General features: G+C 41.9%; 1 protein-coding gene across 2 annotated transcripts in view; it reads left to right on the forward strand.

The window, feature by feature from the left end:
* KANK1 (KN motif and ankyrin repeat domains 1) overlaps positions 1 to 15965 on the forward strand; it is a 147536-nt gene that overhangs the window by 90036 nt on the left and 41535 nt on the right. For both annotated transcript variants that reach the window (XM_066614750.1, XM_066614751.1), the window contains exon 2: positions 238 to 352. In XM_066614750.1, coding sequence (XP_066470847.1) covers positions 316 to 352 — 37 coding nt within the window. In that variant the 5' untranslated portion in view covers positions 238 to 315. The remainder of the gene's footprint in view (positions 1 to 237; positions 353 to 15965) is intronic.

Here is a 15965-nt window from a genome sequence, read left to right on the forward strand (position 1 = left end):
ATTAGGTTTGCACTGACACTGTCACCCTTGTGTGTGACTGGTAGAGCAGGTTGTGTGTTACATAAAGGGTTGACAAAGTTAACATTTTTAGAGCTTATTCTCTGTATTAGTTGACTTTGAAAATTCCACTCAGTTGTTCAGTAGAAATTAAATTTTAAGTCACTAACTTGTACTTTGTAATACATAATAAAAAATTGTGTGCTATGCAATATTTTGATCATTTTTTTTCTGTTTCAGGTTGCTTGCCTGAGTAGACTTGATGGATGATTTGTATGACTCCTAACATTCAATTTCTGGATTTGTCAGTGAACAAGCATGGCCCATCCACTGAATATTAATGGCAGTTCCACAGGTAATGTTTTATCTCATCATTGTAAAATTCTTTATTGATCTAGAAGTTCAAAGTAATGTGTTACATTTTTATGTTCTTAGAATTCTTCTTGTTTTTTAAACAACTATTAGAAATAGTATGATATCTTTTCTTGCTGTGTTGTGACTTCCACATTAAAGTTGTTGGTTTTGTGTGTGAATGGATCTTTTGCTATGTATACTTCCTAATAATTCAGAATATAGTCTACAACTTCTGGCTTCATAGTGACGGAGACTGCTTCCATTTTTAACACGAAGAAAAATCCTTAAAGAATCCCAGATGCAAGATTTGTGGTACTATTTGACAATTGACAAATTCCATAGCCAAAGTCTGTTCATTAGTGAAGTATTTCAAGTATGTATCTTGCTTCCATAGGTTTGGTGTAATGGATGTGAAGCTATTTGCATACATGCGAGAAGCCAGTTCCTCTTTATCATCACCCTCTTCCCTGCTTAAAGTCTACAATGCTACAAGGAATAAACAGTGTAGCTACTGTATATTGAAGCAATTATAGACGTTGATTTTAGACTTGCTGTTAAAAGAGATTTTGATGATTGCTACGTTGTTCACAGATGCAGATAGTTATTCAAACAAATGCAGTGTAAGCTTGGCAGGGTACTGCATAGTTAATGATAGCATCACTGTGCCCCAAACTGGTAGCTATTTATGGCCATGAGAGTACATCAACCAGCTAGCAATTGTAGAGGAAGAGGCAGTAATGTGTAGCTCAGCTGAGACACAAACCCAAGACAGCCGCCTTGGGTTCCCTTCGGGGAGAAATGCGGAATATAAATAAATAAATAAATAAATAAATAAACTAGAAGAGCAGAAAGTCTTGACTTTGTTTTGGTCTTTGAATAATTAACTAACTATAAAATTAAAAGTTAATTAAAAAATTAAAAAGCTGTAAAATTCTGGCTAGTTGGATACCCAACATTACAGTGATGCCTCTTTTGCTTGTGATAACTGGCTTTCCTCAGAAGGTGCAAGCGTCTCCCTGGCTTATTTGTGTATATCTATTGAGTCAGGAAACAGAAGCTACATAGCGTTTGTGATTCTCCTGTTACAGAACTGGTGATAAAGTTGGTGCCAATGGGGTTACAGTCCTATTTTCTATGTGCACTTCCATTTCCTTAATGGCCCTAAGATGACTTGCACCTCTACTTCTGTCTGCCTTGGCATCAAACAAGAGAGAAAAGCAAGAACCACTGCCTGATTTTATTATACATCTGTAGAACCCAAAGGAGGTTTGATTAGGTTTTCCCTCTCATCAGAAAAAAGCTCACTATGATAAAATGTAGTCAAACACAATATGTGAGAGGCCTAGATTCAATTATCTTACTGTACTGTCTATTGTAACTTTTTTCTCCTTGAAAATGTGTGTGGAGTTTGAATTTGAAATGGAGGAATATTATAGTGTGTGTTTCTGTTTTCGTTGAACATGGGGACTTCACTTGGTGCATGGGGACTTCATGATTTTTGAATCTGAGCTATAGCATCTGAGCTGCACATGTACACCAAATTCATTCTGATATCTGTGCTCAAGAGGTATAGTTTTACAAACTTGTAACCAAAGGTGAAGGACAAATCTCTTAAAAGCAAAAAAGCAAAAAACCAACACTTCTGGTTTAGCTATGAAAACCTGAAAGCATTTTGTGCTTTTTTTTAAGTGTTTGGAGGTATGGGGAGCCCCGTGGATCCTCCAGGACTCCGGTGCTGGCTACAGGAAGGTAAAAAAAAAACCTACCATCCTCAGCAGCAGCATGATCCCAGGAATTGTGTTGCTACCTTCCTCCTTTCCCTGTCCCTTAAAGAATTGGAAGCAAGACTTCTTAGGCTGGGGTGTCACACCACATCACCTCTGGATATAAGGGATTGGGTCCCTTGTTCCACCAAACATATCCTAACATCCCGCTTTTGAAAGAGGGTGAAGAACGTTTTTGACAAATTAAGTAGGTAGAAGTTGTTTTAAATTTTAGCATGCCACTCAGAAGTCTGAGAAAAATGTAACTGTTTTGAGTAATATGAAAGGAATTTTTCTTTCGAGAGATAAAATGGATATGCAAAGTCTAGTCTTTCGAGACTGAAGGTTGCCAACTAACTAACATGGAATTTACAATTTTGAACTGTAAAGGGCAGCAATAATGTTGCCTGTAATCTTTATCATTCTGTTATATATTCTGTCATTCTTATTTTTGATTTCACACAATAGTAAACCTAAGGGCAGCGCCACCATTTTTGTGATAAACACAAATGCTGTGTGTGCATCTATTGCTGCAGAAAGTATTAATGTAACATTTTTGCCCAGTCAAAGCTCCCAGGCACATGTATATTGGTATTTAAACAAATTGGTATGTTATCAACACTTGTAGCAAGTACAATTGCAGCAGTGTAAACCGGTGTTCACACTTCGAAAGAAACACTGTGTTGAGCTATTTTGAATGATAGCTTTGTCCTGCAATAGGGCTTCAATCACACTGGTCCCTGTCTAGGTTTGTTTTTTTTAAACTACATATAAAACTTGCATTTGTGTGGAACAGAACTTGGATTTGGGGCAGACTGTGGGTTGGGACTCACTAGGTGGGTTGTGAGCCCATTTCAAGTGGGTCCCCATTCATTTCAATATTTTATTTTTAATCTATTAGACTTGATGCTACCATGGTATGTGAAATTTGGGGAAATGTTACAGCTATGTACTTTTAACAAGCTACTATGTATATTCTTTAAACAATGATAGTCAGTGGGACTTACTCCTGGGTAAGTATGGGTAGGATCGCTAGCCTAGGATTGTCTAGCCTAGACAGGCAGGGGCGTGTTGGAGGTGGGGTGGCCCTTTATGTTAAGGAAGGGATAGAATCCAGCAAAGTAGAGATTGAAGGTGGGTCCGACTCCACCGTAGAATCTCTGTGGGTTAAATTACCAGGCTTGTGCAGCGATGTAATACTGGGGGCGTGCTATCGTCCTCCAGACCAGAAATCTGATGGGGACCTTGAAATGAGGAAACAGATCAGGGAGGTGACAAGGAGGGACAGGGTTGTAATCATGGGGGACTTCAATTATCCTCATATTGACTGGGTCAATTTGTGTCCTGGTCACGATAAGGAAACCGGATTTCTTGACATGCTAAATGACTGTAATAGAGGCCCAGCAGAGGTGTATACCACAAAGAAAGAAGGGTTCCACTAAATCCAGGAGGGTGCCCGCATGGCTAACCAGCCAAGTTAGAGAGGCTGTGAAGGGCAAGGAAGCTTCCTTCCGTAAATGGAAGTCTTGCCCTAATGAGGAGAATAAAAAGGAACATAAACTGTGGCAAAAGAAATGTAAGAAGGTGATAGGGGAGGCCAAGCGAGACTATGAGGAACGCATGGCCAGCAACATTAAGGGGAATAATAAAAGCTTCTTCAAATATGTTAGAAGCAGGAAACCCGCCAGAGAAGCGGTTGGCCCTCTGGATGGTGAGGGAGGGAAAGGGGAGATAAAAGGAGACTTAGAGATGGCAGAGAAATTAAATGAGTTCTTTGCATCTGTCTTCACGGCAGAAGACCTCGGGCAGATACCGCTGCCCGAACGGCCCCTCCTAACCGAGGAGTTAAGTCAGATAGAGGTTAAAAGAGAAGATGTTTCAGACCTCATTGATAAATTAAAGATCAATAAGTCACCGGGCCCTGATGGCATCCACCCAAGGGTTATTAAGGAATTGAAGAATGAAGTTGCAGATCTCTTGACTAAGGTATGCAACTTGTCCCTCAAAACGGCCACGGTGCCAGAAGATTGGAGGATAGCAAATGTCACGCCTATTTTTAAAAAGGGAAAGAGGGGGGACCCGGGAAACTATAGGCCGGTCAGCCTAACATCCATACCGGGTAAGATGGTGGAATGCCTCATCAAAGATAGGATCTCAAAACACATAGACGAACAGGCCTTGCTGAGGGAGAGTCAGCATGGCTTCTGTAAGGGTAAGTCTTGCCTCACGAACCTTATAGAATTCTTTGAAAAGGTCAACAGGCATGTGGATGCGGGAGAACCCGTGGACATTATATATCTGGACTTTCAGAAGGCGTTTGACATGGTCCCTCACCAAAGGCTACTGAAAAAACTCCACAGTCAGGGAATTAGAGGGCAGGTCCTCTCGTGGATTGAGAACTGGTTGGAGGCCAGGAAGCAGAGAGTGGGTGTCAATGGGCAATTTTCACAATGGAGAGAGGTGAAAAGCGGTGTGCCCCAAGGATCTGTCCTGGGACCGGTGCTTTTCAACCTCTTCATAAATGACCTGGAGACAGGGTTGAGCAGTGAAGTGGCTAAGTTTGCAGACGACACCAAACTTTTCCGAGTGGTAAAGACCAGAAGTGATTGTGAGGAGCTCCAGAAGGATCTCTCCAGACTGGCAGAATGGGCAGCAAAATGGCAGATGCGCTTCAATATCAGTAAGTGTAAAGTCATGCACATTGGGGCAAAAAATCAAAACTTCACATATAGGCTGATGGGTTCTGAGCTGTCTGTGACAGATCAGGAGAGAGATCTTGAGGTGGTGGTGGACAGGTCGATGAAAGTGTCGACCCAATGTGCGGTGGCAGTGAAGAAGGCCAATTCTATGCTTGGGATCATTAGGAAGGGTATTGAGAACAAAACGGCTAGTATTATAATGCCGTTGTACAAATCTATGGTAAGGCCACACCTGGAGTATTGTGTCCAGTTCTGGTCGCCGCATCTCAAAAAAGACATAGTGGAAATGGAAAAGGTGCAAAAGAGAGCGACTAAGATGATTACGGGGCTGGGGCACCTTCCTTATGAGGAAAGGCTACGGCGTTTGGGCCTCTTCAGCCTAGAAAAGAGACGCTTGAGGGGGGACATGATTGAGACATACAAAATTATGCAGGGGATGGACAGAGTGGATAGGGAGATGCTCTTTACACTCTCACATAATACCAGAACCAGGGGACATCCACTAAAATTGAGTGTTGGGCGGGTTAGGACAGACAAAAGAAAATATTTCTTTACTCAGCGCGTGGTCGGTCTGTGGAACTCCTTGCCACAGGATGTGGTGCTGGCGTCTAGCCTAGACGCCTTTAAAAGGGGATTGGACGAGTTTCTGGAGGAAAAATCCATTATGGGGTACAAGCCATGATGTGTATGCGCAACCTCCTGATTTTAGGAATGGGTTAAGTCAGAATGCCAGATGCAAGGGAGGGCACCAGGATGAGGTCTCTTGTTATCTGGTGTGCTCCCTGTGGCATTTGGTGGGCCTCTGTGAGATACAGGAAGCTGGACTAGATGGGCCTATGGCCTGATCCAGTGGGGCTGTTCTTATGTTCTTATGTTCTTATTGTTAAAAATTTTCCTGCTTGATGATGTCTCTTCCGGTCATGACATCACTTCTGGTGGGTCCTGACAGATTCTCATTCTAAAAAGTGGGTCCCAGTGCTAAATGTGTGAGAACCACTGTTGTAGAGGAATACTTTTACTTTGATTCTAATAGTTGGTCCTTATCTTTTGAAACAGTCTACCTACAAACAAGAGCATTAGACAAACCAGTTGGCATTTTTGGGGCTAGAAGTGCTATGAGTTTAGAATGTAATAGAAATTGACTCATTCAGGAGTGACTATAAAAAAATCATGGTGCCAGAATAAAATACTGGCAGTGTGTTTCTCTTGGAAATTGTTGAGACTTGCTTTGAGACCTTGGTTTGAACGTGTTGCGCTTGGTGTTGTGTGTGCCTGTTTGCTCAAACCATGAGTATTTCATAATAGCATTGGACTCCCAGGCACGTCTGGTATTGTTACTCTGTTGTACCAGGGGAGGGAGACTGGTCTCGTAATGAGCTACAATCTGGGCGTATTGAAACAGGTTTCTTAATTACACTATTTCAAGGAGTGGAAGTCAAGTTTGAGAGAGGTGGAGGATTTCTTCTTTGATGCTGAGGGTGCTAATCGGAAAGAAGAAAAAGACCAGAGTGTTCCTTATGGTCATTGTTGGAATTTATGCTGGTTGAGAAGTTTATACTCTTGGAAAGCAAATCTAGTGTAAGTTGTTTGAAGGTACAGTTCAGTTCTTGGGTGCTAATTGTATAGTGGTGAGTGTGGAGTCTTCTGAGGCAATTGCATGTTCTTGGAATTGCCACCTCTTTTCTCCATTTGAGTAATTTCTTGAAGTATTCTACCCTGTCAAGACCATAGTAATTGGAATGATCTTGAGGGTGGAGAATTTGATGTTCACAACCAGACTTCAGTTTTCTTTACATGTGCATAAAGGCAGTGGTAATATAAGAATATACTCTGTGTGGGTTTGTAACTGTAAGGTTATAGTGAGACACAGAGATAATAATAACAGAAATAACTCTATTGAGAAAGTAAGTTATAAGAGAACAAAAAAGAAAAAAACATGAAATTGCAGTGATTTTGTAGGTATAAGCAATGAATGTAGTAAAAATATAGTGTCCATTCTTGTTGAGCCTTGTAGCTGAATTGTAAAGACTTTGCAGTAAACTTTAAGATCTTGATGTACTTGATTCATAAGACTGGTTGGTAATTTTAGTCTGTTTTTAAGTAATTTTATTCACTTGGAAAACTTATCATTAGTATTGCACATACTGTAGTCTACAACAGGCCATCTATTCAAAAGTTGGCTGAAACCTACATAGCTGCATGTAATGGGGAGGGGGGGATTAACCCTAAGTTGATCTTTTTGTCTTTGGAGAAGGAAGGCTCATGTTTAGTTTGGCTGTTTGGTCTTTGTGAGGTCAACAACAATGCCATTCACCTCTGCTGTATTGCAGTGGCCTGGAGGCTAGATAATATGCATTTCTATCTATGTACCTCTTGTTGTATGTGACCCAATTTGGTCTGGATCTTGTATATAACTGGGTGAACCTCCCATGATAGCAGTGTCTCCTAGGATGTGGTAACTTGTCCCATTGTCCAGTTTGGTTCCTTCCTTTTTTCCAGATTAATCTGTAAGGGAGGGAAAACTCTGCACCTGACCTTCTATCATTTTTAATGTAACAGTGCTTAATGTCTTTGGCTCAATTTCCATTTTCTAGTACTGTATGCTGCATTCAGTGGATAGTTGGGGGGGGGATTCTATAACCTGTTACACAGTCTATACAGAATGAGATGGTAAAACTCTGGAGTATACCATTTGCAAGTGCAAATGTCATTTTCATCTTCCCTTCTGTATAAAACAAAAAAACCCATGCCTTCTTTCACGTAGTGCATAAAACAAACTAAGCCTCTCTTTGATAAACTAGCAATTTACATGTGGAGAGTTACTTATTTTTAAATGGGAGGGGAGGTTGAAAATTATGTCCCCCAACCTTTGGTCTGAAATAATACAGTCCAGAATCTGCCTGGTCATTCTGCTTCATTGGTTGTGTGAGTCTATACTCAAGGGAAGTTCCTAAGAAAACTCAAAGGCAGTGTGCCTCCTTCCTTCTGTCTCTATTTATAGACATAGTGCAGGGTGCAGGCCCAGTCTAAAATACTGTCTGAGGGGGGCTGTGTTTGGGGGGGGGGAATGGAATGACTGAAAGCATGCATTCGTGGTTGAGGCATGCTGGCAAACAGTTCAGAAAGTGTGTTTAAATTGCCTGGAAGCAATATGTGGTTTGCAAAGCTGATTATGGTTTTCTTTATTGGTTGTAAATTATTGAAATGCTCCCAGTGGCATCTGTGTTGGAAACCAAGAAGTTCTTGGCCCAGTTGTGGGGAACCGTTCATGTTTTTATTTCGCTGCTAACCAGGTGCCATGATCAGGCTGATTCTTGTTGGAAAAGTAGGCAGGTCTGCGCCGTTGGGAAGGGACGCGACTGAAGGAGATGAGGCAAGATGTAAAAAAGGGGAGAAGCTGGGGGGTAGAGATACACATTGATGGTGACAACAGTGTTTTTGGCTTTGTGCTATGTAAATATTTTTGTACATATAATGCACATATAGTGTCCTTGTTATTCCTGAATTGCTTCTTCACAAGTTGGCCAATGCCAGGGAGATCAGGAGGTGGTTTCTCTCCACCTGGTTTCAGACTGCATGTTGTTTAGGAACACCTGTATTGCCGTTTCACTTGTTTCTTTGCCTTTAAGTCATTAAGGCAGTGTTTCTCAAACTGTGGGTCGGGACTCACTAGGTGGGTCCCCATTCATTTCAATATTTTATGTTTAATCTATTAAACTTGATGCTACCATGGTATGTGACTGCATTTGGGGAATCCAAGGTACGGTCTTGTACCTTTATCAAGCTACTATGTATATTCTTTTAACAATGTTAGTAAATGGGACTTACTCCTGGGTAATTGTGGGTAGAATTGCAGCCTAGGATTGTTGAAACTCTTCCTGCTTGATGATGTAACTTCCGGTCATGACATCATGGGTCCTGACAGATTGTCATTCTAAAAAGTAAGTTCCAGTGCTAAATATGCGAGAACCACTGCACTAAGGCATTCATTCTCTAACTTCAGTGTGTATTTTCTTAGGTAGGTGGGTAATTTTGCACACACTTAGGTGCTGCATGGAAGACTCCCCTTCCTTGTCCAGTGGCTGGGCCTACATACATGCAGTTTACTAAACAAACCTTAAATCTCACTCAGCTAGTCAGTAGTGGGAGAGCGGGGTTAGATCAGTGTCCTTTTCTGTCAAACAGGTTGTCTGCCGGGCTTCATTTTCTCCCCTGCCTTTCTTCTAAGCTGTGGAGCCACAGCTGCTCCTCTCACATTCTGTTGGAGGCCTAACTATTGTTTTATAAACAATAAGGGCTACATACTGTCTGTGCGTGCCAAAGACACACATCCCTTTATTTTAAAAAGGTAACTCAGTGATGCGGATAATATTTGATAGTCATGATGTACAAAAAAGGAATGAACAGATGTTCTGCAAAACGAAAAAACCTGCAGTTTGAGATGAATCTTGAATCAGTCTCTAAATCTGAGAATTTTCCCCCCTTCCTCTAAATTTGGTCCCCCACACTTTCTGAAATCAGAACTGACATTTCTGCTCAGTAGATACACAACAAAATAAACTATTAAAGACATAAAACCTATAAAAGTCCAATCACAAATACCATTCAAAAATGTAAGTTGTGTGATGCTCAAAACCACAACAGTGTTAAATTGTGCCCCAAGAACTGGTGGAACAAGTACTTAGGGTGTCTTGCTCATACCTTATATAATGGCTTTGCATGGGTCTGCTCTGCACCCCATAATACATACCTCCGTAATAGAAAGGACTTGCAGCAAGGTCTCCTCAAATGACCTCATTCCTTTGGGTGGGTAGATGCATATTGGCAAAGAAGCTTCCTAAGGGATGAAAGACTTTGGCCATAGGAATGAATATTATGAGCACGTAAAGCAATTTTAGCATTACTTAATTTTGCATGTCAGTGTTAAATCTAGTCATGTTGCAAATGTGGATCTTTGTTTTGTGATACAAAGGGCTATCTCTAAATATAATATCAGGATAACAGAAGACATACAAGATGACACATTGGAAGAATTTGAATATTTTAAGTGGCTTTGCCACCGACTTGATAAATTATTTTATTCAGCAGTTGGGCTGACAAACCAACCATAATGGGTGTGATGAAATGACAATCCTATAAAGCTCCTAGTAGTAGGTCTTCTGGTGCATATCCGTGTAAAGGTGACATGCTTCAGATGGAACCTTAACAGTGTGCACTTCTTGCAATTGCATCCCACCTTGAACCGAATTCTGCTTTGTTTTTCAAGTTCTAAAGGAGTTATGCTGCTGACTTAATGCTATTGAATTTTGAAAATTAAATTTGCAAAAACAAAAAAAACTAGAATCCTATTCAGTGAACACTTAAGTATGTAAAAGAGAGTGCTTCCTCCCTCCCTCATTCTTCCATTAGATTTTTAATCCTAGATATGGTTAAATTATAAAATGAATTATTCCCCCCAACCTACCCCTTTCTTACTCTTTTCATTTTTTGATATCCTTGGGAATAGGTACTTAATCACATGCATGTAAGTCACACCCTCCTGTTTGTACGGATTCCAAAAGTATGTAGGTGTATTAATTAACTTGATAGAGTCATTTTTCAGATAGAGGTTAGCAGACCTCTCTGAAAGTAATTTGAAACCTCTTTCTAAAAACTCTCTTAAAAAAAATTAAAACACTGTAGATTTAAGCCTCTTTTCTGAACATACTGTTCAGTTAAAAAGTGATCTGAAGAGCCAGAAGGATTGAGGTCCATTGTAAGAAAGGAACTATGCTTAGAGCTATTGGTTATATCTGGAAAACACTAGACTCCCTAAATTTTGGAATAGAGTTCCATAAACTCCTCGGCTATGTTCATACCCTTGAAAAAAGCCCCAGTTTGCATAATGTACAATTAATGGATTGCAACTTCAGAGTTACTTTGCTGACTCTCGGGCTGGTTTTACTTTCATCCTTTAGAAATAGTAAAGCCTGAAAGAATCTTGCTTTACGGCATGCCCCACTATGCATCTACTAGATGTAAGTATGATCCTAGCTTTTTGACCCATCAAGGATGGTGAAGTGCATAACTCAGCTGGAAAGCTGCCTGCCTTTTTAAAGGCACAGTCCAGTTTCCATCAAGTGTCTTTTCAATTGCTGACTTTTTTTTTTAAAAGAAAAAACTTGAATTATGTTTTTGTAGGCTGGAACAAGGGCTGAGAGGCCAAGTCGGCACAGAGGCTGGATGCAGCCTCCATGGGCTGGAGCGTGTCCCTGACCAACCGACTCCTGAGGAGGTGCAAAATGCTTTATGACACATTTGTGACCCTCCTGGGCTGGCGCATGGGACTTACACCAGCCTAGAGTGTACTTAGGATTGTGCCCTTCTCTTGGAAACCATAGTCTTGGTTTTTCAATGGTAAATCAATACAACAAGTCAAGGAAGTTCAGTATCTTGGTCTCCGGCTTCATTACCTGCATTTCTGGTCTTCCCATCATCTTACAGTAATCAACTCATCCAAACTAGCTGTTCAGGCTATAACCCGTTCTCTTGGGGTAACTCATTCATTACAGCTGCTCTCCAGGCTTTTAATGCCAAAGTTACACTTCAAATTTTGTATGGCATTCCTGTTTGGATGCCAGCATTAAATGACTCGATTGAAAAGATCCATTCAAATTTTCTATACAAGATCTTAGGTGTACCGCATTGCGTTCCTTTCACCGCACTTTGCCTGGAGACAGGCCAATATAGGCTGGAGTTCCTAGCTTGGTCCAGTTTCTTAAAATACTGGGCCAAAGTGTGCTTCAGGGCTGACCAAAACCCATTGTTAAAGGGGTTATTGACTTACTCACTGTTATCTCCTTGCTTAGCTCTTTTCAATAAGAAAATCAGACAAATGGGTCTTGAGGAAGATCTACAAGGTGCTGCTACACTTGAGGTTTCTATTAGGCTCCTGACAACAAGACTAAAGGCAAGAGATTTTGGCTGCAGCACAAAAAAAATGTTCGCCCCTAAATTTCCATCTTAACAATACCTTTGGTCAACAACCAAAGTACCTGACCTTCTTAGAGTGCCCCTTTGCAAGGAGGGCTTTTACATTAGCCCTTTGCTTCTAAAGACCTACTTGGTAGGTTTAGAAATGCCCCGAAGGAAGAATGATTTTGCAGTTGTGGCCTCAGAGAGGCATACTCTCTTCCACACATTGTTCTGCACTGTGCTTTCAATCAAGTGCTCAGCGACCAGTATCTCCCTTCATTGTCAAGAATCAAAAAAGGTCTCTCTGAGAACACCTTTTTACAACTTCTGCTGGCGGGTGAATCTGAATTAGTGACCCTTCCAGTTGCTAAATTCTTATATTTGAGTAGCAGGCTAAGCTGCTGGTCCTAAGCAACTTGGAGCAACTCTGTAAGTAAATTGTTGTGTTTTAACCCTTGTTTTTATCTCTCTTTTAACATATCATACATGACTGTCTGGAGATATTAGTTGTAAAACTATATGCCTAATAAAGGTTTGCTGTATGTTGTATGATTGTGCCCTTAATGTTTTAATGTTGCACAGCTTGTTTAGACTTTACCATTTCAACAGTACTCTGCATATTTTTGATTGGCTAAATGGCACACTTTGTAAAACCGTTTATACTTTGAAAAATGGGCCAGACATGGTGAATCCTAGAAAGGAGATGTCAAACCTTTTGTCCTAGTGCTACTAGTCATTAAGCCATCCTGCTACAAAACAAGGGAGAAGTAGATGAAAACAGAGAGGCAGACCCTTAGAAATGAGATTGTAAACTGTTGGAAATTGAGGGCCCAATCCTATCTAACTTTCCAGTGTCAGTGCAGCCGCTGAATAATGCAACCAAATGAACAAACATTCCCTTACATTGAGTAGGCCTCTGTGACTGCAGGATGCAGAGCATGTACCACTGGTATGGCTGCATCAGTGCTGGAAAGTTGGATAAAATAATATCTTGTTGTTGTTGTTGTTGTTGTTGTTAACAACAATAACAATAACAACAACAACAACAACAGGTATTTATATACCTCCTTTCTTGGTCTTTATTCAAGACTTTATTCAAGGCGGTTTACATAGGCAGGCTTTTATTTAAATCCCTTATTAAATAGGGATTTTTACCATTTGAAAGAAGGTTCTTTCTTTCAAGAACCACTACATTCAAGGTGTTTCATTCCGATCTGGCTTTACATTCTGGCCTCCATCCTCCCACGCTCAGAGCAGATGGAAATAGCTCGGCTTCAGCTTGTCAGCTGCTTCAAGGTCGCACGGTGCCGGTGGCCTCGAACTGGCGACCTTGTGGATGTTATCTTCAGGCAGACGGAGGCTCTACCCTCTAGACCAGACCTCCTGCCCAGGCCTAAAATTGGGCCTTGAGTTGTTTAAGCACCATGTTGGGGCAGTGTGTGTGTGTGAAGTAATATTTTATCAAGATCGGCCCTGGATCCCTCCAAGTGAGACCTCTTGTAATATAAATGGTACTTTGTCCCACTCATGATGCTAGTAGTGTCTAAAATATGTATGAAGCCAGAATAATACATCTCCATCAGCTTAACCAGGTGCTGTAATGGCACAAAATATTCCTGTTTTGGTGTTGGCATCAAATCACTGTTGATGCCGCGTAAGATAAAAGTGAGAATCCTGCAGTGGAGAGACAGACAAGTGAATTGCCAATAATTCTAGGGCCTGTTGGAAAATGACGAGCAGGTTTTAACCTGCGGCTGATTTGGCAAGGAGTGCAAGATGCTGGGTTCATGGGAAAAGAAAATCTGATATAGGCATCTGGTTTGCAATTATCCCTTGCTGTTGAAACAGCTTATGGTTCATTGACATCCATTACCAAGTCAACAGAAGTACTGTGACACCTTAGCAACTGACTTATTGCAGCTGGGGATGAGTCACTAGGTTTCCACTGGTAGAGAACAGTGGAAGGTGATTACAAATGATTGAAACCTGCAGAACTGGTCACTTATTTTAGACTGTGACAGGCTGCAGTGAAGGACTGAACATTGGCTAATAACTCTGAAATATAATCCAGGCAAGGCAGAGGTTCTCTTGGTCACTAGGAAGGTTGAACTGGGCGTGTTTATAACCAGTTCTAGATGGGGTTGCAGTGCCTTTGAAAGGTTAGGCTTATAGCAGGAGTGTTAAATTTGTTTCATACAACGGACCAAATAGCATTAATGGCACCTGCTGAGAGAAAGAAGTGATGTGGTTAAGCAGGAACTGACATCATTAAGCTGACTTTGACCAGAAATAAGTGAGAAAGTGAGTTTCTAATTTAGGAACTTATTAGCTGTAAATAACAGAAGAAAAAATATGCATATTTTGATCATGTTTTCAAGATATGGGAAAGTCCAATTATCACACGGGCCACCCTTTTAGCAGCTCAGCTTCTGCTAAGACATCCCTTTGAAGCTTAGAAGTTGAGAGGTGCTCTGCAAAGTGAACCTCAGCATAAGTGGTGTGACTGAAAGGACAGCCTGTGTGATAACTGGGTCATAAGAACATAAGAACATAAGAACAGCCCCACTGGATCAGGCCATAGGCCCATCTAGTCCAGCTTCCTGTATCTCACAGTGGCCCACCAAATGCCCCAGGGAGCACACCAGGTAACAAGAGACCTCATCCTGGTGCTCTCCCCTACATCTGGCATTCTGACTTAACCCATTCCTAAAATCAGGAGGTTGCGCATACACATCATCGCTTGTACCCCATAATGGATTTTTCCTCCAGAAACTCGTCCAATCCCCTTTTAAAGGCGTCTAGGCTAGACGCCAGCACCACATCCTGTGGCAAGGAGTTCCACAGACCGACCACACGCTGAGTAAAGAAATATTTTCTTTTGTCTGTCCTAACCCGCCCAACACTCAATTTTAGTGGATGTCCCCTGGTTCTGGTATTATGTGAGAGTGTAAAGAGCATCTCCCTATCCACTCTGTCCATCCCCTGCATAATTTTGTATGTCTCAATCATGTCCCCCCTCAAGCGTCGCTTTTCTAGGCTGAAGAGGCCCAAACGCCATAGCCTTTCCTCATAAGGAAGGTGCCCCAGCCCCGTAATCATCTTAGTCACTCTCTTTTGCACCTTTTCCATTTCCACTATGTCTTTTTTGAGATGCGGCGACCAGAACTGGACACAATACTCCAGGTGTGGCCTTACCATAGATTTGTACAACGGCATTATAATACTAACTGTTTTGTTCTCAATACCCTTCCTAATGATCCCAAGCATAGAATTGGCCTTCTTCACTGCCACCGCACATTGGGTCGACACTTTCATCGACCTGTCCACCACCACCCCAAGATCTCTCTCCTGATCTGTCACAGACAGCTCAGAACCCATCAGCCTATATCTAAAGTTTTGATTTTTTGCCCCAATGTGCATGACTTTACACTTACTGACATTGAAGCGCATCTGCCATTTTGCTGCCCATTCTGCCAGTCTGGAGAGATCCTTCTGGAGCTCCTCACAATCACTTCTGGTCTTTACCACTCGGAAAAGTTTGGTGTCGTCTGCAAACTTAGCCACTTCACTGCTCAACCCTGTCTCCAGGTCATTTATGAAGAGGTTGAAAAGCACCGGTCCCAGGACAGATCCTTGGGGCACACCGCTTTTCACCTCTCTCCATTTCACCTCTCTCCACCTCTCTCCATTAGGGTCCTCCTAGTGCTTTGGCAGTTTCTCCCTTTCTTACCCCTCTTGGTCTGCCTCTTCCACACCTTTCTGAGGCTTCCTTCCATCTCTCCCTCCCAGCACCTTGGCAGAAGCAGCGCTGCTGAAAGTGCCAGGCTAGCACAGCCCAGTTATCGTGTGGGCTGCCCTTTCAGCAGTGACACTTCAGCAGAATGGCACTACTGAAAAGGTGGCCTGCGTGATAACTGGGTTGCCCTTTCAGCAGTGCTGGTTCTGCTGATGTATCGCCACAACTCAGGAGCTCAAAGCAGCTGGTGGTGATGCTGGAAGAACCCAATTGTTGGGGGAGGGGAGATAAAGAGTTTCAATGGGCTGCCTCTGGCCTGTGTGCTACATGTACCCCTGCTTATAGTTTGACAGAGCTCCTGGACCCAGCTTTGAGCCTGGGGTTTTGGATGGCAGCTGTATCCAGGAATGCCTTTATCCATCTGGTGTACCAGTTTATAAACTTTTCTGAATAAGGCAATCT

This window comes from Tiliqua scincoides, chromosome 2 (assembly GCF_035046505.1).
Source record: "Tiliqua scincoides isolate rTilSci1 chromosome 2, rTilSci1.hap2, whole genome shotgun sequence".
NCBI classification, from domain to species: Eukaryota; Metazoa; Chordata; class Lepidosauria; order Squamata; family Scincidae; genus Tiliqua; species Tiliqua scincoides.